This window comes from Euprymna scolopes, chromosome 35 (assembly GCF_053919585.1).
Source record: "Euprymna scolopes isolate OS-2025 chromosome 35, ASM5391958v1, whole genome shotgun sequence".
Taxonomy (NCBI): domain Eukaryota; kingdom Metazoa; phylum Mollusca; class Cephalopoda; order Sepiida; family Sepiolidae; genus Euprymna; species Euprymna scolopes.
Window position 1 is genome coordinate 20,632,849 of NC_136516.1, and position 23,815 is coordinate 20,656,663.

General features: G+C 38.1%; 1 protein-coding gene across 2 annotated transcripts in view; it reads right to left on the reverse strand.

Annotated features, from left to right (window-relative positions):
* Positions 1 to 616: 616 nt before the first annotated feature.
* The window catches only part of LOC145259727 (GPI ethanolamine phosphate transferase 1-like), a 123,480-nt gene continuing 100,281 nt past the window's right edge, over positions 617 to 23,815 (reverse strand). For both annotated transcript variants that reach the window (XM_080117421.1, XM_080117420.1), the window contains exons 26-30: positions 15,705 to 15,794; positions 12,985 to 13,040; positions 5,319 to 5,394; positions 2,474 to 2,590; positions 617 to 874 (exon numbers count right to left, since the gene is read on the reverse strand). In XM_080117421.1, the coding sequence (XP_079973547.1) occupies positions 722 to 874; positions 2,474 to 2,590; positions 5,319 to 5,394; positions 12,985 to 13,040; positions 15,705 to 15,794 (492 nt within the window). In that variant the 3' untranslated portion in view covers positions 617 to 721. The remainder of the gene's footprint in view (positions 875 to 2,473; positions 2,591 to 5,318; positions 5,395 to 12,984; positions 13,041 to 15,704; positions 15,795 to 23,815) is intronic.

Sequence of the window (23,815 nt, forward strand, 5' to 3'; positions counted from 1 at the left end):
GTCAGTGCACATTAGTGGGCCAGGTTATTTATGCTGTCGAGGTGAAAAGATCAGATCGATGGGACTTACATTAGGTAAACCTTCAGAACAATCCGTGGAAATTTCTCTATCTCTCATTTCATCACCACAAGCAATGATTTGCTGTAATTGGGATCCTATTGGCAATTAGGTTAGCGTGCGTCAATCCTATAGCTAAAAATGCTTCTTCAGCATTAGAATAAATCTATTTTTATAAAGAAAATGTGTTGTTCATTAATTTTATAGAACATTCAATCTCAGCATCAAAGATCCTTGCCAAGATAATTAATTCTGAGGAGAGAATTAATGACATCAAGACTCTACACAAAACCCATCAATCAGATGTTATATCAACCCCTTGATTTAAAGGGGGTGTGCCTATCGTGTTTAAGCCCCTAGTTGCCATGCTCGGGATGTAACAGTTGTTCCAGAAACATCCCATGACACAGACACACCAAGTCACTTTCCTTGGAAAACAATTGTCATACTCTTGTTTAAGGTGAACAAAGGTGAACAATAAAATAAAAAAATTAACTGATTTCTTTCTCACATCACATGATCTTGTTCAATCACCTTCTTTAGCAATTTTGACTTGAAATGTCTTTTTGGAAATTTTTATTACAAAATTTTCTATAAAAATAACAAGATGAAAATTCTTTTTGATAAGGCTGTTTCTTTATAATTCCATCGTCTTCAGTGTTGATCAAAAACCTGTGAAGCAGATGGATGTAAGCCAATGTCCAACGACCTCCAAGAGAAGCAGGAAGATGATCATGGACATGACGATCACATAATGGCTGATGCTGCTCCCGATTTCCAACCAACTACCAAAATCTCGGACATGAAAAAAAAATTGCTGAAACGGGAGAAAAAAAAAATTGGGATTAACAAAAAAAAATAACCAAAATTTTTTTTCTTTGCATGCCCCTCCCCTTTATTATATAAATGGCAGTTGTTTGTATGAATGTGAGTGTGTAAGTTCAGCTAAAACTACATAACACAAAGTTGACATTTTCTTGATTGGCATTGCCCCTGATGATTAATATCTAAAACTTAAGGTTAAAGAATGAATAATTTTCTATTTTTTTCTAAGTTAGTGCAGATTTTCTTGGAATAAAAGAGAGAGGGGGGGGTATTTTTAAACAAGTTTATTTGCTTATATGCCCACTCTTTCCCAGAGGAATCTATATAAAGAATAGTTGTCTTTTTCTTTTTTTTTTTTTTAACTTCAATTAGTTTTAAGAGATCAAGGAGTTGATTTCATTACGATTTGAATTTATATTCACTACCAGAACAACTGAAAAGTGTTGACAGAGAGGGAGAACAAGAATAAAAGAAAGAAGGAGAGAAAGAAATAATTTGAAGGAGAAGAATAGGGAGGAAGAGGAGAAGGGGGAAACAAAAGAAGAAAAGAGAGGAAAAAAGGAAGAACTTAAAAAAGAGAGAAAATAAGAAGATGAGGAGGACGAGAATAAAAGAAAGAAATAATTTGAAGAGGAAGAAGAAGAACGGAGAGGAGGAGGGACACTAGCAAAAGAAAATGAAAGCGGATGGTAAAAAGGAGAACACGAAGAATTTGGAGAAAAATTAAGAAAGAAGAAGAAGAAGAGCAACAACAACAACAACAACGTTAATTCCGAATGGAGTTGTTAAAAAACAATTGAAAAGTGTTGACAGACTGAAAGATAATAATCTTAAAGTGTTATCTCACAAGGGAGACTAACTGGGATATTGGATACAGAGGGGGAAAGGGGGGTTGAATAAAAATGGAAATAAAGAAATACAAAGATAAGGAATGAAAAAAAAGGGGCCTCAGAAATCAGTCGGCGTATCCTTAATCTTGCGATATTCACATCTGTTTTTGTACTTCATCACTATAAGCTGGCCCAGAAGGAGCACAAACATGTCGACTTACACTTCCTACAACGGAAGGGGAGGGGGTTAATAATCTTTGAATTTGTAATTCAGAAAGCTGTCATAAATAAAATTATTCATTATATTTTCTTTGTAATAACAAAAAGAATATTGTTTTCATTTTTAATTAATTTTTCATTGAATCATTTTTGTAATAACAGGAAGAACATTTGTTTTTAATACAAAAAATTGGTCAGCGTTTGCATGAAAATTAAATTTTTTTAATTCACAAAATTTTTGTTTGGCACTTTTTTTTTTTTTTTATGGAAACTGCCCCCAAAAATTCTAACAACAGGGTCCTTATTCTGCATGACTATAAATATTTTATGAATTTTTTTATTGAATTTTCTGTGTAATAACAGAAATATATTTTTTATCGAAAAAAAAAAAAAATGGCCAGTTAAAAAAAAAAATTATGAAATTTTTGTTCAGCACCTTCTGGTGTTTTACATAAACTGGTCCAAAATTTAGACAATAGCACGTTCAAGTGGCAGTATGGCTTGTTTGGAATGAAAAAGTAAACAAAAAAAATTCTGCTTACCATTCCCATAAAGTCTGACATAATGAGCACGATAAGAAAGAGAATTCTTTTTGGTGCCTTTGTAATTAGATGAAGGGTCGTGAAGGCACAAGTGACCAAAAGAAACGGAAGCCCCACCTAGTCAAAAAACCAAAAAAAAAAAAACATAGAACATCATTAATAATGAACAAAAAAATAATTCAATAAACAAGAAAATGAAGAAGCCATTTTAGATTCTCATTATTTTAACAAAATATTCAAACTTTTAAAAAATAGCAGAATTTTTAGAACACTAAACCTATCAATTTTCCTGTACTTGTGCAATTTATGGACCATACTGAAATAATAGCATTATTAGTTAGAAAGATATTCTTAACATATCTTTATCTAACAATTTAATAAGAAAAAGATATGGTACAAATTTAATTTGATTCGAAAATGCTATCTAAAAATAGCGCAGTCCATAATTTTCTAAAGTTAAAAAAATCGAAAAATAGATGACATCTGACCTTTTGGGTCAATTTGGTACATTGTACTTGTTCCTCTTTTTTTTTTTTTTGCTCTGTTTGTCTAACTTTCTTCTTTATTTAAGTTGTTTATTTATTTGTATCATCCTGTTACTCCAACTACTCCCTGTTTCTCACCTCTCACCATTTGCAAAGCATCAAACTAGTTGGAATAACAGAGATTTTATCCAAATGAAGAGACAATGCTGTGTTATTAACAATAGTTTTATAAATTTTTTTTTTTTACATGGAGTTCACCACTTATCAAGGCCCAAGGGCCACTCGGGGATAAGGGTTATTGTGTGTACAGTAATCAAAGGGATAGTGTAGCAATAGTATTGGAGAAATTGGTAAGGTGTCATTACTTGGGGGGGGGCGGTTATTCAGGAATTTGTGTTGGACTTGAAGACATCCAAGTTGAAGTCGGGAGGGAAACAGGCAAGCGGAATAGCGTTCCACAGGCATGCAGTTCTAAGAAAGAAGCTTTGTTTATGGAATCTACATTTTGATTTAGGCACAGATAAGGAGTGGGGAAAATTATTGACGGTGGTTTCAGCTAGTCTGGTGTTTTTTGAAAAAGATTGGCAAGGGGGGACCAGAGAATGGAGCTCAGACAAGCACTTGCCATGGAAATAATGATAGAACGACGACAGGCTCGCTACGTCTCTTCTGTGGGAAAGGAGTTGCAGGGAAGAGAAAAGGGCATCCCCACCAAGCCACGAAGTCTATTTTGTACTCAGTCAAGGCAGGATAGGCTGTTTTTAGCAGCTCCCGCCCAGATGTGGCAGCAGTACTCCATCTTTGGACGTACTTGGCTCTTATATAGATAGAGATTGATTTCGTCGATGTAAATCCACTGAAACCGGGGTGATTATTAAAGAGTGCTCAGTGGAGGACAGAGCTGTTATATAGTCTACAAACATTATTGGTTAAATATGTGCATACATGTTTTGGTGGAGTCCTGATTTAAAGAGATCCACCTTGTCAGACCAAAGAAGGAAGCTAAGTTTCTTTCTTTCTTTGGTTTGACGAGGTGTGTCTCTTTATTTAGGGACTCCACCGAAACATGTACGCACATATGTAATCAATAATGTTTGTATAATAAACAGATTATAATTATTTAGTGCTGGGATGATTAATCGGAAAAATCAGAGTTTTTTGGGGATATCAGAATCGGAAAAATTTTAGCCTATTTCCCGATGCCAAAACCGATTCTTTAAATTATCTTTTTTATTTGATTTTGGTTTAAGAAACGTCTTCCATTGCTTGTAGTAATAAAAAATAATAAATATTTATTGATTTAAACTTCTAGTAAGACTAAAATCCCTAGATCACCCCTCACAAGTGTGTTTTTACGTTTGAGAAAATATATGCAAATTTAAAATGTGTTTTTATAGTAATCGGGACAAAACAACAATTTTATATTTAAATATTAAGAGATTTATAAAGAATCGGAATCTGTAATTGCATTGGAATCGTCCCATCACACACACACACACACACACACACACACACACATATATATATATATATTGAAATATGTAAGTTTACATCAACCATGCAGCTGCTACGCACATATATACACGCACAAAGTGAGTTTTATATAATAGTATATATATATATACATATATATACGATAAGTGTGTGTGCATAGCAGTTAAATGGCTGAGATCTATTTTTTCGTATGTATATGCAATCCCTTGTGTAGTAATAAGTTGTGATTCGGTTGGCTTAAACAGGCATGTCAAAACTCACATAGAAATACACTGAGTAACAAAAAAACACTTCCGTGCATGCTTTTCCTACTTTCTGCCCAATTGAGTTTGCACTCAAATATAATTCAGTTCCAGATGAGATGTAGATATAAAAAAAATATTAAATCCTTCGCTTGTTTCTCATCGTTGCTTAGATGTAAGGCAAGCCACAAAAGGCAAGTTAAAAGACCTGAACTTCATTACATTAATACATGCCTGTTAAACCAACTTGCCTTTAATGTGTTTTGCTAAGAGCAGTTATAATTTCCATCAAACTGCTAAGTGACTAGATGACCCACTCGTCCCCAACAATGTCCAGTAGACCACTTGGGCACCCTGATCATATCTGGATCAAAATTTAATGATTCATAAAACCGCTGTTCATGCTTCCCAGTTGAATACAACATGGTGGCCTTCAAGTCCAATGTAAACAAGTTCTTGTTGAGCCGTCCCCATAAATAATCAAATTCTACTCAATTTACACCATTAATGGTTACTACACTACCATCTTACATTCATTAACCCTTATCCTCGAGTAGCCTTTGGGCCTTGATAAGTGGTGACTCCCAAGTAAAAAATAAAGAATCAAAAGAATATCTTTCTTACCTTGAATAATAACAAACCTCCCATGATGAACGGATTAAAAACTGTGAGGAAACAATACACCGAGGCTGGATCAAAACTGACAAACAAAATAAAGTATCAAAAATTAGTATACATAAACAACTAGCAAGCTCATCTGGCATTGCCCAGGATGCATGAAATCATTTTAGTTTTTAATTTTTATTTGCTTGCACATATTTTTTGCACTTATACAGAAAAAGAAATAAAATTTTAGTTGTTAGGTAGACAATTTCTATTATATTCTTCAATCAAAAATATGAGTTATCTCCCTTGCTGATTTTTATTTTTATGGGGATTGCTTGAAATGTTTCATGTTAGCAATCTTCTGAACTGGAGTAAGTAATTTTCATACTTCTATGACTTTTGAATCAGACAAAACCAACTTTTAACAATGTCAAAATACATAAAAAGCCAGAAAAAGCCGAATTTAAACAAACTGGCTTGAAAAGGCTAATTTTCAACACGAAAATAAAAAAGATGTTTGTTGGTTCTTGTCCAGAATTTCCCGATATTAAAAACAAAAAAAGAAACAAAAATCTGTAGTATGTACATATCTGTGATGAAACGAAAACATCATATTCCAAAAATCATGTGAACTGATCAAGTATTTTTATAAAAGAAAATCATTCGCGATTAATGCAAATTCGTAGACATTACAACAAAAACTCACACGTTTGAATTATTGTCAAGTTATCTTCCTTATTTCTGGAGATTATTTTCAAGATGGCAACATGCAGCAGCTACTCCTCTCTTATTCATTACATTTGATTTTCTTATTTATAAATAAAACTACTTGATCAATTGATGTGATTTTTGGAATATGATATTTTCGTCATGAATGTGTACATCATACAGATTTTTCTTTGTGCTTTTTTTTTTTAATTTAGGAAAAATTCTGGATGAGAACCTGTTTTTTTATGAAAATTTATTTTCTGATTAAGGAAATTAATGATTCTTTTTTTTTCTTTAATTTAATTTATAAACGGCTGTCAGTCTGTCTCAATATTTTCAAACTATCTCCTCCGAAACTAAAAGTCGCAGAGCATTGCTAGGGGCCTCAAATGATTTGATTGTTTTTATGGACCGTTCTTTTATGGGTCTTTAGCCGGTTAAAATAGTTTTTAAGGGGTCAAAAATGGGTCAAAATAGAAAAAAAAATCGTTATACATTTTATACATTTATCTTAGTTTATTTTTAATTTTTAATCATTTCATATGCGTGTCACGTTGCTACAGTTTTGGTTTCAGTTTTGATTCTAGTTGATGGCACCCAAATACTTTTTTTTTTACTTTTGAAATCACGATTCTCGACGCCTTGCGCGGCACAGGCGACCAGATCAAAGTGTAGTATCTGTTCCGACAGATACTGCAAGCAGAGACCAGATGTGGGGACAACCCCACATGCCTGACCTTTAACCAGCTCCCATTTCCCACCTCTCGGGAGCTGGTCCCCTTTTTCCCTTCCCCCTCCCTTCACTCCTTACGTTAAAAATCGGCCTTGTGCCTAATTTGCTCGGTGGGGGAGCAAATAAATACCAACATATAGAAAATCTAGACAAATTACAATATCATATTTAACTGCATTTTACACCCAGGCAAAGCCCCACCCTTCTAGTCTAATTTATAAAACTCACTATCTCTCTCTGTCTCCATATTTTCAAACTCTACCTCTTTTAAAACTAAAAGTTGCAGAGTGGCGCTAGGGGCCTCAAATGGTTGGATTTTTTTATGAACTGTTCTTTAAGGGTCCCAGTTAAAATAGTTTTTAAAAGGTCAAAAATGGGTCAAAATTGAAAAAATCGTTTTAAATTTTGTACATTCACCTTAGTTTATTTTTAATCAGTTCATATGCGTGTCACGTTGGTACAGTGGTAACATCACCAGCTTTGAATGCTACATTTTTGTTTTTGGTTTCGATTCTAGCTGATGGCACCTAAATACTTTTCTTTTTTTTTTTTTTTTTTTAAATCACGACTCTATAATAATATATACGAAATCTGCATTAATTAAAATATCATATTTAAGCATATTTTACAACCAGGCAAAGCCGGGCGCCCACCCCCACTAGTATTTTATAGAAAAGTTCATTTTTTTTTTTTTGATAAAATGTTTTTTTTAATAAAATCAATGTGTAACATAATGTTCTTCAACAGTGCCATTACATTTTAACACTCGGATCACACGTTGCATGCAGAGACAGCTGTAAGGAAACAAACAAAAGAAAAGGAAATTTGACTTGGTTTTTTCCCCAGTTTTAACAAAAGGCTTTTATTACTGGTACTTTCCAAACAACATCTTGTTTTCTTTTTACAGTTCCTCTTCACCGACATGTTCTTAACAAAACACATGCTTTAAAAGTTTCTTACACTGGCATGCCTGACCCCTCTGTGTAAAATGTGTCTTTTTTCTTCTCTCCTTTTCTTTTCCTTCTCTTTCTTTTGCTGTGACGTCACTTCACCCACTGGCTTGGTCATTTGCATATGTGTTATGCTGCTGCTGCTACAAGTGCTAGCAGTTCTGTTACAAATGTGTCAATCGTTTTTACAGATTTCTTTTTGCATTTTATGTTTTTGGTATTTGCGCAGCTTTTGAAATTCACAAAAATCTATTAGGTTATGGTAAAGGTTAGTTTAGGGTTAGGGTTAAGGTTGAAAAAAAAAAATCTTTGTTTTTTGTCTGGTTCATTTAGCAGATTTCTGCCTGCCAGGAATGTTAAAAGTTATTCAATTTGCAGATAAATTTGTTGTCTGCTTTACAAGCTTTCTGATTGGCTGAGCATTTCAGCACCTTTCAGATATTTACATAAACGTCTGGAAGATGCTGAACAAAATGTTGGTTTTGTCTGGTTTAAAAGCTGTACCAGTATCGTAACTTTTTGAATAAAATATAAAAAAATATAAGGTAGACAACTCTTATTATATTTTTCAATTTAAGTTGGATCTTGACTTTTATTTTAAGGTATTTATTTAAAAATACTCCATATTAGCAGTTGTCTAGATCCAACTAATTTTTTAAATAAATTGTAGCAAAATTATTATATTGCAAATAAAATAGTACAACAACAATAAATGAAATTTCGCTACAAGAAACCTTCTCTACCACCAATAGCAATGGCCAAAGACTCTTTATCTGAAAGCACATCTTTTAAACTCCTTGGCCTAACGTTCACAGGAAACATGAGTTGGAATAATTACATCTGCGAGAAAGATAGGTTCTCTCTACCGTGCTAGAAGGCTACTGACCCCTGAAAGTATCCTGTACCTCTATAAGGTCACCATTCGCCCATGTATGGAGTATTGCTGTCATATTTGGGCTGGTGCATCTGCTACTAGTCTCTCACTCCTAGACAGGGTTCAAAAGAGAGTCGCCAACCTAATAGGTCCTGAACTATCATCCAAGCTTCAGCCTCTGTCCCATCGACGCAATGTAGCATCCCTCTGCCTGTTCTACAAGTACTTTAACGGTGTATGTTCCGACAAGCTGCAAGCACTTGTACCCCCTCTACGTAAATACCCCGACAAACCCGACACGCAGTACAATCCCACCCCCTTCACAGTAGAGATCTCTAGATGTAAGAGAGCCTTCTACTCCAGTAGTTTCTTTCCCAAAACCACTAGACTTTGGAACTCCCTGCCAGGTTCCTGCTTCCCCAACTGTACTGACATGCAGAAGTTCAAGTATAAAGTAAACTGACATCTTGCTGCCCAACTCCCCACCTAGTACCCCTGTAGCCTGTGTCCCTAATAGTAGCCCCCTACATCAAAGTGGCAAAGTACCTTGTTTGGGGTGAAAATGTAATTAAAAAAAAAAATATTTGTCAGATTAAATGCTATTTGAGTCTGACTTTGATACAGGTTAGATTAAAGATTTACGTAAAAGACTTTATGGCTTTTTTAATGTATGATTTGACAGATTTTTTTTATGTACATCTCAACTTCCTGTGAAATCTCGGCTATGCCGATAAAATAATGTAACCTCCGACCTTCTTCAGGTGTATCTTTTCAAACTCGAGATATTGCATAGAATTTTGAATGAAGCCTTTATTTAATCCATCGGGGTAGCATGTCCTCGTTCTGTCAGCCATGACCGGGTAAAAGTCCTAAAGAATTCACAATTGTATTCTGGGTATTGCCCGCACTGAGGATTGAACCTTCAACCTCTAGAAGAATGTCACTTATAGCTAAATTTTACCAAGTAATGTTATCATTTGAGATACCAATTTTATCAAATAATTCTTCCATTAAAAATTATGTATGGATTCCCAAGTTCGACAGAAAGATTCCCGAGTTTGATAAGATACACCTGAAGGAGATGGGAAGTTACATTGGTCGAAACGCTGTGAGAAAAACACTCAGTATGAGAACAGTAGTCTGAACAATCCAAATAATAAATTGTCATCTCAAAAAATTCAGAAACAGAAAAAAAAAAAATTTATTTCAATATTTAACCTTAAGATAAATTGATGAATTTCATCTTGCGAGTTTTATTTAAAGTTTATTTCCAAAGCAAATCAAGCTCATTTTCTATATATAAAGTAAGGTGTGCATATCTTTTTAGATATTTCTACGTATAAGAAATCTGCTGCAAAGAAGATGGGCTCCCTCTATCGTGCTAGAAGATTACTCACACCTAAGAGTATCTTGTACCTCTATAAAGCCATCATTCGCACCGGATATATCTAAGGCCTTTGACAGGGTATGGTATGATGTTCTTCTCATAAAAATCAGATCATATGGTATTACTGAACGAATACTTAGCATAATTAAATCCTTCTTAAATAAGAGAAGAATCCAAGTTGTCCTTGATGGACGTACGTCAAAACAACATGATATAAATATGGGTGTGCCTTAGGGGTCGATCCTTGGACCTTTCATCATCCTCATCATCATCATGTGCTGTCCTTCGTGTCCAAAGACGACTTCCTGTGAGCCATCATTCTCCACTTGTCACGGTCGCGACTGAGGGTCTGCCAGCTTCCAGTAGGGATGAACCTCTCCTTTAGATTTCGTTTGACGGTGTCACAAAACCTGAGCTTAGGTCTGCCTATGCCTCGTACCCCATCCACCAGTTGTGAAAACAGTATCTATTTTGGTAGTCGGGAGTTCTCCATTCTGTTTACGTGCCCGGCTCATCATGAGCAGGTCATACATGCATGGGAGGTTGGCTTGTGATAGGATCTCCCTGTTGCTGACAAAGTCATACCACTTGACATTTAAAATCTGCCGGAGGTGTCTCATCATATAGGTGTTGAGCTTGCGGGCTACCAGTTTGTACACTGGCCAAGTCTCTGCACCATATAAGAGTGACGAGAAGACGATGGCGTGGTACACCAAGCATTTAGTTCTGAAAGTCAGGTCTTTATTTTGCCAAACCTTCTGTTTGAGTTTTCCACAGGATATGGAGGTGTTAGCCATTCTTGTAGAAAATCTCTTCGTCCATTTTGTTGTTGTTCATGACCGTGGTCCCTAGGTATTTGAATTTGCTGAAATTGTAAAGCTCCTCTGAATCTTAATTGACTGGCTTGTTGCTGGTGATCCAGGGATTGTAGGTACATCATTTCGGTTTTCTTGATGTTAATCTTCAATCCGAAGGCCTTGGCTGATCCTGCGGAGCGAGTTATTATGTTCTGAGCATCCTTGTGACTATGCGATACAAATGCGGTGTCATCAGCAAACATGAGCTCCCGTACGAGTATCTTTGTTGTTCTATTTGTGGATTTGTATGCATTGATATTGAAAAGGTCTGCTCCTGGCCTAGATCGTATAAAAACACCCTTATCACAATTTCTAAAGGCATGCCAAAGCACAACTGACAGGTAGAGTGAGAAGAGGGTTAGAGCGAGGACACAGCCCTGTCTGACACCATTCTGCACGTCGAACAGATCGGAGAGCTCGCCCTTCAGCTTAACTGTGGCTTTCATGCTTGAATGAAGGGCTCTGACAAGGCTGGTGAAGTGTGCAGGAAAGCCAAGCTTCAGCAAGACTTCCCAAAGAGTGCCTCGATCCACCGTGTCGAAAGCCTTCGTAAAATCCACAAAGACCATGTACAGCTCCATATTTTTCCCCACACTCTTTCCTGGATCTGTTTGAGTGAGAAGATCATATCCGCTATGCCTCTGTTTGCATGGAATCCACATTGTGCCTCAGGTAGGAAGGTTTCAGCGTGCGCTGTAAGCCTGTTCAGGAGAACACGAGCGAACACTTTTCCAGGGACTGAGAGCAGTGATATACCCCTGTAGTTACCGCACAGTCTGCGATCTCCCTTTTTGAATATGGTCACTAGCTGTGCATCTTTCCAATTTTGAGGGACAGTTGCAGTGGTCCAGGCAGTTTATTATTCCTGATATTCATAAATGACCTCCCTGATAAAATAATCTCTGAGATGGGTATATTTGCTGATGACACCACACTCTACAACAGACACAAGGAGAGAACAAATGAACACATATCCAAGACAATGGCAGAAACGCGAGAGGAAGACCTCCAGTCTGTGGTGGAATGGGGACAAAAATGGATGATAATGTTCAATACTACCAAGACAACGCTCCTTTCCTTTAATAACTACAAGAAACCTTCTCAACCACTAATAGCCATGGCTAATGATACATTACCTGAAAGTACTTCATTCAAACTCCACGGCTTGATATTTACAAGGAATATGAGTTGGAACAGATACATTGAGGGTATTGTCAAGGCTGCTGCAAAAAGGTGGCCTCTCTCTAATGTGCTAGAAAATTACTTATGCCTGAAAGTGTCCTGTACCTCTACAAGGCCATCTTTCGCCCATGTACAGTGTATTGTTATATTTGGCTCATCTGCTACTAGTCTTGGACAGAGTTCAAAAGAGAGTCGCCAACCTCATAGGTCCTGCACTGTCAGCTAGGTTTCAACCTCTGTCCCATCGACAAAATATTGCATCCCTCTGCCTGTTTTACAAGTATTTTAATGATAGGTGCTCCAACGAACTACAAGCCCTTGTACCTCCGCTACATAAATATCCCTGACAAACCTAACAAGCAGCAAAATCCCACCCCTACAAATAGGAATCCCTAAATGTAACCTTCAAATCTACTCTAATTGTTTCTTCTCCAGAACTGCTAGACTTTGCAATTCACTTCCAAGTTCCTGCTTTCCTGACTGTACTGACATGCAGAAGTTCAAGTGTAATGTGAATGGACATCTTGCTGCTCAACTCCCTACATAGTATCTCTGCAAATTATGTCTTAGTAGCCCCCTACACCAAAGTGGCATTGTGCCTTGCTTCGGGTGAAAATGCAATTAAAAATTTCTTTTCAATTTCAAAAACAATATTTTTGTTTAAAACTTAATTTTCCATCATTTCACTGCTGATAAAATGATAAATATTTATTGATTTTAAAATACCATTAAAACTAAAATCTACATATCCTCCACCACAAGTGTATTTTCATGTCTGCGAAAATATATGCACATATTACATGATTTTTTAGGGTAATCCAAGAAAAAAAAAACTTTATAATTAAATATTTAGAAATTTTATAAGAATCGAAATTAGAATTGGTAATTATATTGGAATTGTGAAAAATACTGAAATCATATCAGCAAATGCAAGAATGAAATTAAAAGTAGATTTAAAAAAAAAAAGGGTTTCATCATGAAAAACGGACTCACCTGTTGATGCTGGCAATGTTACCTGTTCCAAAGAAAGCTGTAAAGATTAAAAAAACCTCAAGAATTAAGGATAATAAAATTAAAATTATTAAAGACAATGAAAAAAGAGTCACATCTTTGAATATATTTTGTAAGGTTGATTAAAAAATATTAGAAAACCAAAGAATGTTATGAAATATTACACAAAATGATGAAAATATTTTTATAAATATTTTTTCTGAAAAATTAAAAAATAGAAAAAAAAAACTATCATTTAATAAAATATTTCATAAAACTTTTTGGTTTTCTAATATTTTCAAATTAGAATGAAAAAAGCTTTAAAAAGGTCAAACCAGCAGTAAAATAAAAACAAAGGAATTTTTTCACTTCAAATTCTTAAAAATCCAATTCCTAAAAATGTGATACTTCTTCCACCACCACCACCACCACCGCCATCATCATCACCACCATCAGTTGAAAGTCTGTTTTACTTGATATTATTTGAATCCTTCATGTTACTGTTCTCATCTGATAACGTTTCAGCCAATGTAACCTTCCAACCTTATTCAGGGATATTTTATCAAATTAGGAAATCTTTCTGTCAAACTCAGCATTTTGCACAGACTTTCAAATTTATTTAATCCACAAGGGTAGCATGTTCTTGTTCCATCAGCCATGACCAGGTAGAATTTTTTAATTCACAATTGTATTCTTAGAATCACCTTCAAGCCTCAAAAGAGTGTCATTGCAAGGATCCATGGCATAATGGATAAAGTACTAAGTAATATTCAGTTCTAAGTTTTTATTGCAAGGATGGAATTGCTATAAATGTTTTTTACGGAGTTTTATTTTAATCAAAACATGGTTTGGAAAGTAGTTAATTGCAAAGGAAAAAATTTAAAAAATAATAAACAAAATATTTTTTTAATCAAAAAATGTTCAAATTACGACGTGTGAATATCAAAAACAATTTTTATTATAATGAGGATTGGTAAAAAAAGCTTTCCTGAATAAACAGATAAACTGTTTTGTAACAACTTTAAGATACAAGTATTTTATTAAAAATCATTTGACTCTTAAAAATTTTTTTTATCATATTAAGGCTCCCTATTGTTCAACATCATTCTTGATGATTTTGTTGGCATTCGTTTCCTTGATATCTTTCTATTAAGAATTCTTTCTAGAAGAATATGAGGTAGTGTAATGTTATGACCCTTTAGGCTGTGATCATAGCGTAGTATCTGTTAACTGTGGCAAGCGGGGTCAAGGGTCAAAACATTATTATTATTGTTATTGTATTCTTATTAATTGATTTGAGCGACGGATGGTCGCTGGATCAGTTATTATGATTAGAAGAATAAACAATTAAATTGCAGAAGAAATGATTGACATGTGAATCACAAAAGGAATGTGAAAATAGAAAATATATGTAAACATTATTTTGGGGTTTTGAATAAAGAAATAACTAGATGTGGACATTAGGTTGGTCTGAGACATAAAATTAAGTGACGTAAGAGAACACGTGATGTAGTTAATTTTTGAGAGATTCAGAGAGTTGAAGATTGACCACCAGAGCGGACAGACGTCTAGACAGGGGTGGACAGACAGCTAGGGAGCGGGCTGTATGAACAGAAAATGTAGACTAACTGTAGATCCTGTGAAAACCATTTGAGACAACTGTAATAAATTTATAATATAAAAATATAAAGAGTTGTTTTAATGGTTTCACAAATAAGAACAGATGTCTCAATTGGGTGCTGATCGCTTCATGGTTTGTCACGGAGCAGCGGGAAGATACAGAAGAACTCTTCAAGAAAAAGGTATGAAGCATATATTATTCTTCTTATATATGAACTGAAGAAATATCCCGTGTGTTAAGTCTGATACAACATGACTCGGTTTACACGTAAACAACATACGTACGATTTATACGTTTATTATCTGTCTGTTAAAAGAACAATATCTTACATCCACTAGATAACACATGACACATTTTAATATATCATCTCCTCCAATATAAAACAATATACAACAGTAGTTACAGGAGGGATTACATGAAAGTTGTCAACATCCCTAAGTGAAAGTGTTTCTGTGGAATGAACTGGATTCAAACTTGGCATACCCAGGTTGTCAATTCATTTAATTAACCACTAAGGTACCATCACCTCTGTGCCGATGTTGTTGCATGCTGTAGTGTGGATGAGAACTTTTTTCTTTAAATGCATCGTTGTCGTAGAGTAGATTGATAAAAAAAAATCTCTTGAAGCATCTTTAATAAAATTTTGACTTTTGAATAAATAGACAAACTGTTTTGAAACCACTTTAAGATGGATTTATTTTATTAAAATTCATTTGATACAAAAAACAAGAGCAGCAGACATTTTATTAAAAAAAAAAATAATAATCTTTCTTCTGTAACACTTAAAAAAAAAAGTTTTAAAAAAAAATTGAATGTTTTTAATAAAATAGATGTGTCTTAAACTTGTGAGAAAATAGTTTGCCTGTTTATTCAAAAGTTAAAATTCTTATTTTCGGTGTCCATAAGGAAAGTGGAAATACATGTGACTAAGCGAGTAAAATTGTCACCTTCATTTAGGAGGAATTCTGGACAAACATTTAAACAATCTTTACTTTTTATATAAGATTTTGACTTCAACTAAAAGCTTTTGCTCAAAGTAGACGCAACTTCTTTCCCTACGTCTGATCATGATTCAAATAAAAAGAATTCTTGAAAAGGATACAAAGAAAAATGCTCTTCGAATGTCTTCTTTGGAAAGATTTGATTGTCCCTTTTCTGGCAGAGATGAAGAAGAAAAACTCAGGTTTTCAAGCTGAAAAAAAAAAAAGAGAGAATGTTCAGTGACAACAGGGAAAATCTTGTTGGAAAGAAAAAATTTTTGTCAAACAAAATGGCTGAACAAATCTCATCTACAGCCTAAAACGCAGAAATTAACAACAAATCCTATTATTTGGATTCTTCAGACTACTGTTCTCATTTTGAGTGTTATTTTCACAACATTTCAGTCAATGTAACCTCTGATCTTTTTCAGGTGTATCTTGTTGAATTTGGGAATGTGTCTGTCAAACTCAAGAATCTGCACAAAATTTACTTCACAGGGGTAGCATGCTTTCATTCTGTCAGCTATGATTGGATAGAGATGCTAAGTAATTCGCAATTGTATTTTTCGGTCGGCCACACTGAGAATTGAACTTTCAAGGTTGAATGTTTAATCCTCAGTTTAGGTAACTGAAAAAATACAATTGTAAATTACTTAGGACCACTATCCAGTCATGGCTGACGGTATGAGAGCATGCTACCTTCATGAAGTAAAATAAAGGGTTCTATTCAAAATTTTGTGTGGATCCCTGAGTTCGACAGAAACATTCCCTGTGTTCAACAAGATAAACCTGAGGAGATCAGAGGTTACATCGACTGAAACGTTGTGACATTCAGTCAAGTTGTTGATAAAAAAGTAATAGCCAAAGGAGATTAAACAGAGAAAGCACATTTGCGATTTTTGAAGATAAGCTCAAAAACGAGAGGAGAAACCTCCCATTCATGGTAGCGGGGAGAGGTAGAAAATAGATGAAGATCAAGGAAAGGAAGATATGCTGTAAATCCAATAACCATTACAGTGTCAGCTTGGCTAGAGATTTTTATTTTGGGCCCCCAAAACCAACAAAACCATCCCTGTAATGATTCAGTCTCTGTTGATTTTGCAGTGGCAGTTTAGTTCTATGCAGTTCTAGGAGGTCCACCCGCCCAGGTCTTGCCTTCTCCCTTTGAGAAGGGGTGGGTTTATTGCTAATCGCCTGAGGCACCCTTACCCAGGAATGGCGACGGGGCTACCCAGACACGTTTTGCAGGTCAGAGTGCCTCATCCTCGGGGGCACTGACTTCTCTATCCCACTTTCCCACTCTAGTGTCACCGTTCTTGCAGTCGGGGAGAACTATATATCTGAAGGGTGGATCCTCATATATTAAGAACCAGTAAACATGACAAAAAATTAGAACGCTGATGCATTATTGACAATAGAGTACGAGAGGTGGAGTTATCGTCAAACAGAGAGAGACAAGGAGAAGAGAGAGCATCAGAAGTCAGATAGAGACCCGACTGGGCTGAGAGACTCCACTTTGCTCCCCACTGGTCTGTACATTGTTGAAAGTCTGACCAGCAAACTAAGGGTTGGTGACTAAATATGTAAATCATCCAGACTAACTTTGCTTTCTCCCCAATGAACTGTATGTCAGTGAGAGACCGGCCCGTTGACTTAGGGTCGATGATTGAACTTGAAAATCACACAGACCCATTCTATTTTCTCCCCACTGTAAGCCACAATGCTGAGAGACTAGCCCACAAACTTAGGGTTGTTGACTGAATTTGAAAATCGCTCAGACTTTAAAAAAAGGAGTGCCTACCAGACACGAACGTGAAGGACCTAAGTTGAGACTTGTGAAGAATCGGAATGCATGACCATTTTTTATGAATAATTATTGTTATGTTATCCAAAATACCAGTCATCAAAGTCATTCTTTCTTCTTATATGACCTCTGCTTCTCAGTGATGCTGGACGAGTTGCCTTTTCAATCTTTGATAATGTGGAGAAGATCGAACCCTTCAATATTCGCCGATGGCATAAAGGGTATGGCATAAAGGTCTACTCCAAAGATTTCTAGCTACAATAATAAGAGTAGTGGTTGATGGGCAGAAATCAGAAGCTCACAGTATTAATGCTGGAGTCGCTCAGGGGTCATCCTGGGCCCAACTCTCTGCCTGATCTACATCAATGATCTCCCAAATCATACCTTAAAATCATTCGTAGACATTTATGCTGATGACACTACCACCTTTGGCAACACTTCAAAGGCCGTAAATGACCAAGTTCTCTCTCATTCTCTCTCCTTTGATCTTGAGCATGTGGTACAATGGGGGAAAAGGTGGCTGGTTAATTTTAATCCATCTAAAACCAAGCTTCTATCTTTACATGATCAATGCTCTGATCCCCGTCTTGCATCAATTGAATGGCTTTTGTCTTGAGGAGGCTCCATGTTTTGACAAGCTTCTGGGTCTGATCTTTACTCCTGACCTGAAATGGAACATGTACATCAAATCCTTTGCAAAGGTCATAGGAAAATTGATGGAATCCTTCTACCACTCTAGTAGATATCTCACTGCTGATGTAATTCTCTATTTATATGAGAGCCAGGTACATCCAAGGATGGAGTACTGTTGCCACATCTGGGTAAGAGCTGCTAGAAGCAGCTTTTCCTGCCTTGACAAAATTCAAAATAGATTTTGTAGCAAAGTGGGGGATGCCCTTTTCCCTTCCCTGCAACCTCTTTCCCACAGAAGAGATGTTGCAAGCCTGTCTCTACTTTATCATCATTTTCATGGCAAGTGCTCGTCTATGGTCTCCCTTTCGTCAAACTTTCATGAAAAACACTCGTCTAACTAAAACCACTATCAATAATTTCTCACACCCTTTATCTGTGCCTAAACCTAAATGTAGATTTCATGAACAAAGCTTCTTTCTTAGAACTGCACGCCAGTGGAACTCTCTTTCGATTGCTTGCTTTCCAGCTGACTAAATATAGTTGTCTTCAAGTCCAATGTAAACAAGTTCTTAAGTAATCCAATTCACCAAATTTCCACTACTAACGATTGCTACAATACTGTCCCATTGACTATGTGTACACTCATTAACCCTTATCTTTGAGTGGCCTTCGGGACTTGATAAGTGGTGACTCCTTTTTTTTTTTCAAGAAAAAAAAGAGGGGGGCGGGCTTTCGCCAGAGTGATCGCTAAGCATCAGGAGATCAACTGGAACCCAGACGTGGGCTAACAAGATGAAGACATGGGCTAACAAGATGAAGGCATGGGCAAACAAGATGAAGGCATGGGCTAACAAGATGAAGACATGGGCTAACAAGATGAAGACGTGGACTAACAAGATGAAGACGTGGGCTAACTAGATGAAGACATGGGCTAACAAGATGAAGACGTGGGCTAACAAGATGAAGACGTGGGCTAACAAGATGAAGGCGTGGGCAAACAAGAAACAAGATGAAGGCGTGGGCAAACATGATGAAGACGTGGGCTAACAAGATGAAGACGTGGGCTAACAAGATGAAGACGTGGGCAAACAAGATGAAGACGTGGGCAAACAAGATGAAGACGTGGACTAACAAGATGAAGACGTGGGCAAACAAGATGAAGACGTGGGCAAACAAGATGAAGACGTGGGCAAACAAGATGAAGACGTGGGAAAACAAGATGAAGGAATGGGCAAACAAAATGAAGGCGTGGGCAAACAAGATGAAGACGTGGGCTAACAAGATGAAGACGTGGGCTAACAAGATGAAGACGTGGGCTAACAAGATGAAGACGTGGGCTAACAAGATGAAGACGTGGGCTAACAAGATGAAGACGTGGGCTAACAAGATGAAAACGTGGGCTAACAAGATGAAGACAATGGCTAACAAGATGAAGACGTGGGCTAACAAGATGAAGACATGGACTAACTAGATGAAGACATGGACTAACTAGATGAAGACATGGGCAAACAAGATGAAGACGTGGGCTAACAAGATGAAGACGTGGGCAAACAAGATGAAGACGTGGGCTAACAAGATGAAGACGTGGGCAAACAAGATGAAGACGTGGGCAAACAAGATGAAGACGTGGGCAAACAAGATGAAGACGTGGGCAAACAAGATGAAGACGTGGGCAAACAAGATGAAGACGTGGGCAAACAAGATGAAGCCGTGGGCTAACAAGATGAAAGCATGAGCAAACAAGATGAAGACGTGGGCTAACAAGATGAAGACGTGGGCAAACAAGATGAAGACGTGGGCTAACAAGATGAAGACGTGGGCAAACAAGATGAAGACGTGGGCTAACAAGATGAAGACGTGGGCAAACAAGATGAAGACGTGGGCAAACAAGATGAAGACGTGGGCAAACAAGATGAAGCCGTGGGCAAACAAGATGAAGACGTGGGCAAACAAGATGAAAGCATGAGCAAACAAGATGAAGACGTGGGCAAACAAGATGAAGACGTGGGCTAACAAGATGAAGACGTGGGCAAACAAGATGAAGACGTGGGCAAACAAGATGAAGACGTGGGCTAACAAGATGAAGACGTGGGCAAACAAGATGAAGACGTGGGCAAACAAGATGAAGACGTGGGCTAACAAGATGAAAGCATGAGCAAACAAGATGAAGACGTGGGCAAACAAGATGAAGACGTGGGCTAACAAGATGAAGACGTGGGCAAACAAGATGAAGACGTGGGCAAACAAGATAAAGACGTTGGCAAACAAGATGAAGACGTGGGCAAACAAGATGAAGACGTGGGCAAACAAGATGAAGACGTGGGCAAACAAGATGAAGACGTGGGCTAACAAGATGAAAGCATGAGCAAACAAGATGAAGACGTGGGCAAACAAGATGAAGACGTGGGCTAACAAGATGAAGACGTGGGCAAACAAGATGAAGACGTGGGCTAACAAGATGAAAGCATGAGCAAACAAGATGAAGACGTGGGCTAACAAGATGAAGACGTGGGCTAACAAGATGAAGACGTGGGCAAACAAGATGAAGACGTGGGCAAACAAGATGAAGACGTGGGCTAACAAGATGAAAGCATGAGCAAACAAGATGAAGACGTGGGCTAACAAGATGAAGACGTGGGCTAACAAGATGAAGACGTGGGCAAACAAGATGAAGACGTGGGCAAACAAGATGAAGACGTGGGCAAACAAGATGAAGACGTGGGCAAACAAGATGAAGACGTGGGCAAACAAGATGAAGACGTGGGCTAACAAGATGAAAGCATGAGCAAACAAGATGAAGACGTGGGCAAACAAGATGAAGACGTGGGCTAACAAGATGAAGACGTGGGCAAACAAGATGAAGACGTGGGCTAACAAGATGAAGACGTGGGCAAACAAGATGAAGACGTGGGCTAACAAGATGAAGACGTGGGCAAACAAGATGAAGACGTGGGCTAACAAGATGAAGACGTGGGCTAACAAGATGAAGACGTGGGCAAACAAGATGAAGACGTGGGCTAACAAGATGAAGACGTGGGCAAACAAGATGAAGACGTGGGCTAACAAGATGAAGACGTGGGCTAACAAGATGAAGACGTGGGCAAACAAGATGAAGACGTGGGCAAACAAGATGAAGACGTGGGCAAACAAGATGAAGCCGTGGGCTAACAAGATGAAAGCATGAGCAAACAAGATGAAGACGTGGGCTAACAAGATGAAGACGTGGGCTAACAAGATGAAGACGTGGGCAAACAAGATGAAGACGTGGGCAAACAAGATGAAGACGTGGGCAAACAAGATGAAGACGTGGGCAAACAAGATGAAGACGTGGGCTAACAAGATGAAGACGTGGGCAAACAAGATGAAGACGTGGGCAAACAAGATGAAGCCGTGGGCTAACAAGATGAAGACGTGGGCAAACAAGATGAAGACGTGGGCAAACAAGATGAAGCCGTGGGCAAACAAGATGAAGACGTGGGCAAACAAGATGAAAGCATGAGCAAACAAGATGAAGACGTGGGCAAACAAGATGAAGACGTGGGCTAACAAGATGAAGACGTGGGCAAACAAGATGAAGACGTGGGCAAACAAGATGAAGACGTGGGCTAACAAGATGAAGACGTGGGCAAACAAGATGAAGACGTGGGCAAACAAGATGAAGACGTGGGCTAACAAGATGAAAGCATGAGCAAACAAGATGAAGACGTGGGCAAACAAGATGAAGACGTGGGCTAACAAGATGAAGACGTGGGCAAACAAGATGAAGACGTGGGCAAACAAGATGAAGACGTGGGCAAACAAGATGAAGACGTGGGCAAACAAGATGAAGACGTGGGCAAACAAGATGAAGACGTGGGCAAACAAGATGAAGACGTGGGCTAACAAGATGAAAGCATGAGCAAACAAGATGAAGACGTGGGCAAACAAGATGAAGACGTGGGCTAACAAGATGAAGACGTGGGCAAACAAGATGAAGACGTGGGCTAACAAGATGAAAGCATGAGCAAACAAGATGAAGACGTGGGCTAACAAGATGAAGACGTGGGCTAACAAGATGAAGACGTGGGCAAACAAGATGAAGACGTGGGCAAACAAGATGAAGACGTGGGCTAACAAGATGAAAGCATGAGCAAACAAGATGAAGACGTGGGCTAACAAGATGAAGACGTGGGCTAACAAGATGAAGACGTGGGCAAACAAGATGAAGACGTGGGCAAACAAGATGAAGACGTGGGCAAACAAGATGAAGACGTGGGCAAACAAGATGAAGACGTGGGCAAACAAGATGAAGACGTGGGCTAACAAGATGAAAGCATGAGCAAACAAGATGAAGACGTGGGCAAACAAGATGAAGACGTGGGCTAACAAGATGAAGACGTGGGCAAACAAGATGAAGACGTGGGCTAACAAGATGAAGACGTGGGCAAACAAGATGAAGACGTGGGCTAACAAGATGAAGACGTGGGCAAACAAGATGAAGACGTGGGCTAACAAGATGAAGACGTGGGCTAACAAGATGAAGACGTGGGCAAACAAGATGAAGACGTGGGCTAACAAGATGAAGACGTGGGCAAACAAGATGAAGACATGGGCAAACAAGATGAAGACGTGGGCAAACAAGATGAAGACGTGGGCAAACAAGATGAAGACGTGGGCAAACAAGATGAAGACGTGGGCAAACAAGATGAAGCCGTGGGCTAACAAGATGAAAGCATGAGCAAACAAGATGAAGACGTGGGCTAACAAGATGAAGACGTGGGCTAACAAGATGAAGACGTGGGCAAACAAGATGAAGACGTGGGCAAACAAGATGAAGACGTGGGCAAACAAGATGAAGACGTGGGCAAACAAGATGAAGACGTGGGCTAACAAGATGAAGACGTGGGCAAACAAGATGAAGACGTGGGCAAACAAGATGAAGCCGTGGGCTAACAAGATGAAAGCATGAGCAAACAAGATGAAGACGTGGGCAAACAAGATGAAGACGTGGGCTAACAAGATGAAGACGTGGGCAAACAAGATGAAGACGTGGGCAAACAAGATGAAGACGTGGGCAAACAAGATGAAGACGTGGGCTAACAAGATGAAGACGTGGGCAAACAAGATGAAGACGTGGGCAAACAAGATGAAGACGTGGGCAAACAAGATGAAGACGTGGGCTAACAAGATGAAAGCATGAGCAAACAAGATGAAGACGTGGGCAAACAAGATGAAGACGTGGGCTAACAAGATGAAGACGTGGGCAAACAAGATGAAGACGTGGGCTAACAAGATGAAGACGTGGGCAAACAAGATGAAGACGTGGGCTAACAAGATGAAGACGTGGGCAAACAAGATGAAGACGTGGGCTAACAAGATGAAGACGTGGGCTAACAAGATGAAGACGTGGGCAAACAAGATGAAGACGTGGGCTAACAAGATGAAGACGTGGGCAAACAAGATGAAGACGTGGGCAAACAAGATGAAGACGTGGGCAAACAAGATGAAGACGTGGGCAAACAAGATGAAGACGTGGGCAAACAAGATGAAGACGTGGGCAAACAAGATGAAGCCGTGGGCTAACAAGATGAAAGCATGAGCAAACAAGATGAAGACGTGGGCTAACAAGATGAAGACGTGGGCTAACAAGATGAAGACGTGGGCTAACAAGATGAAGACGTGGGCAAACAAGATGAAGACATGGGCTAACAAGATGAAGACGTGGGCTAACAAGATGAAGACGTGGGCTAACAAGATGAAGACGTGGGCAAACAAGATGAAGACGTGGGCAAACAAGATGAAGACGTGGGCAAACAA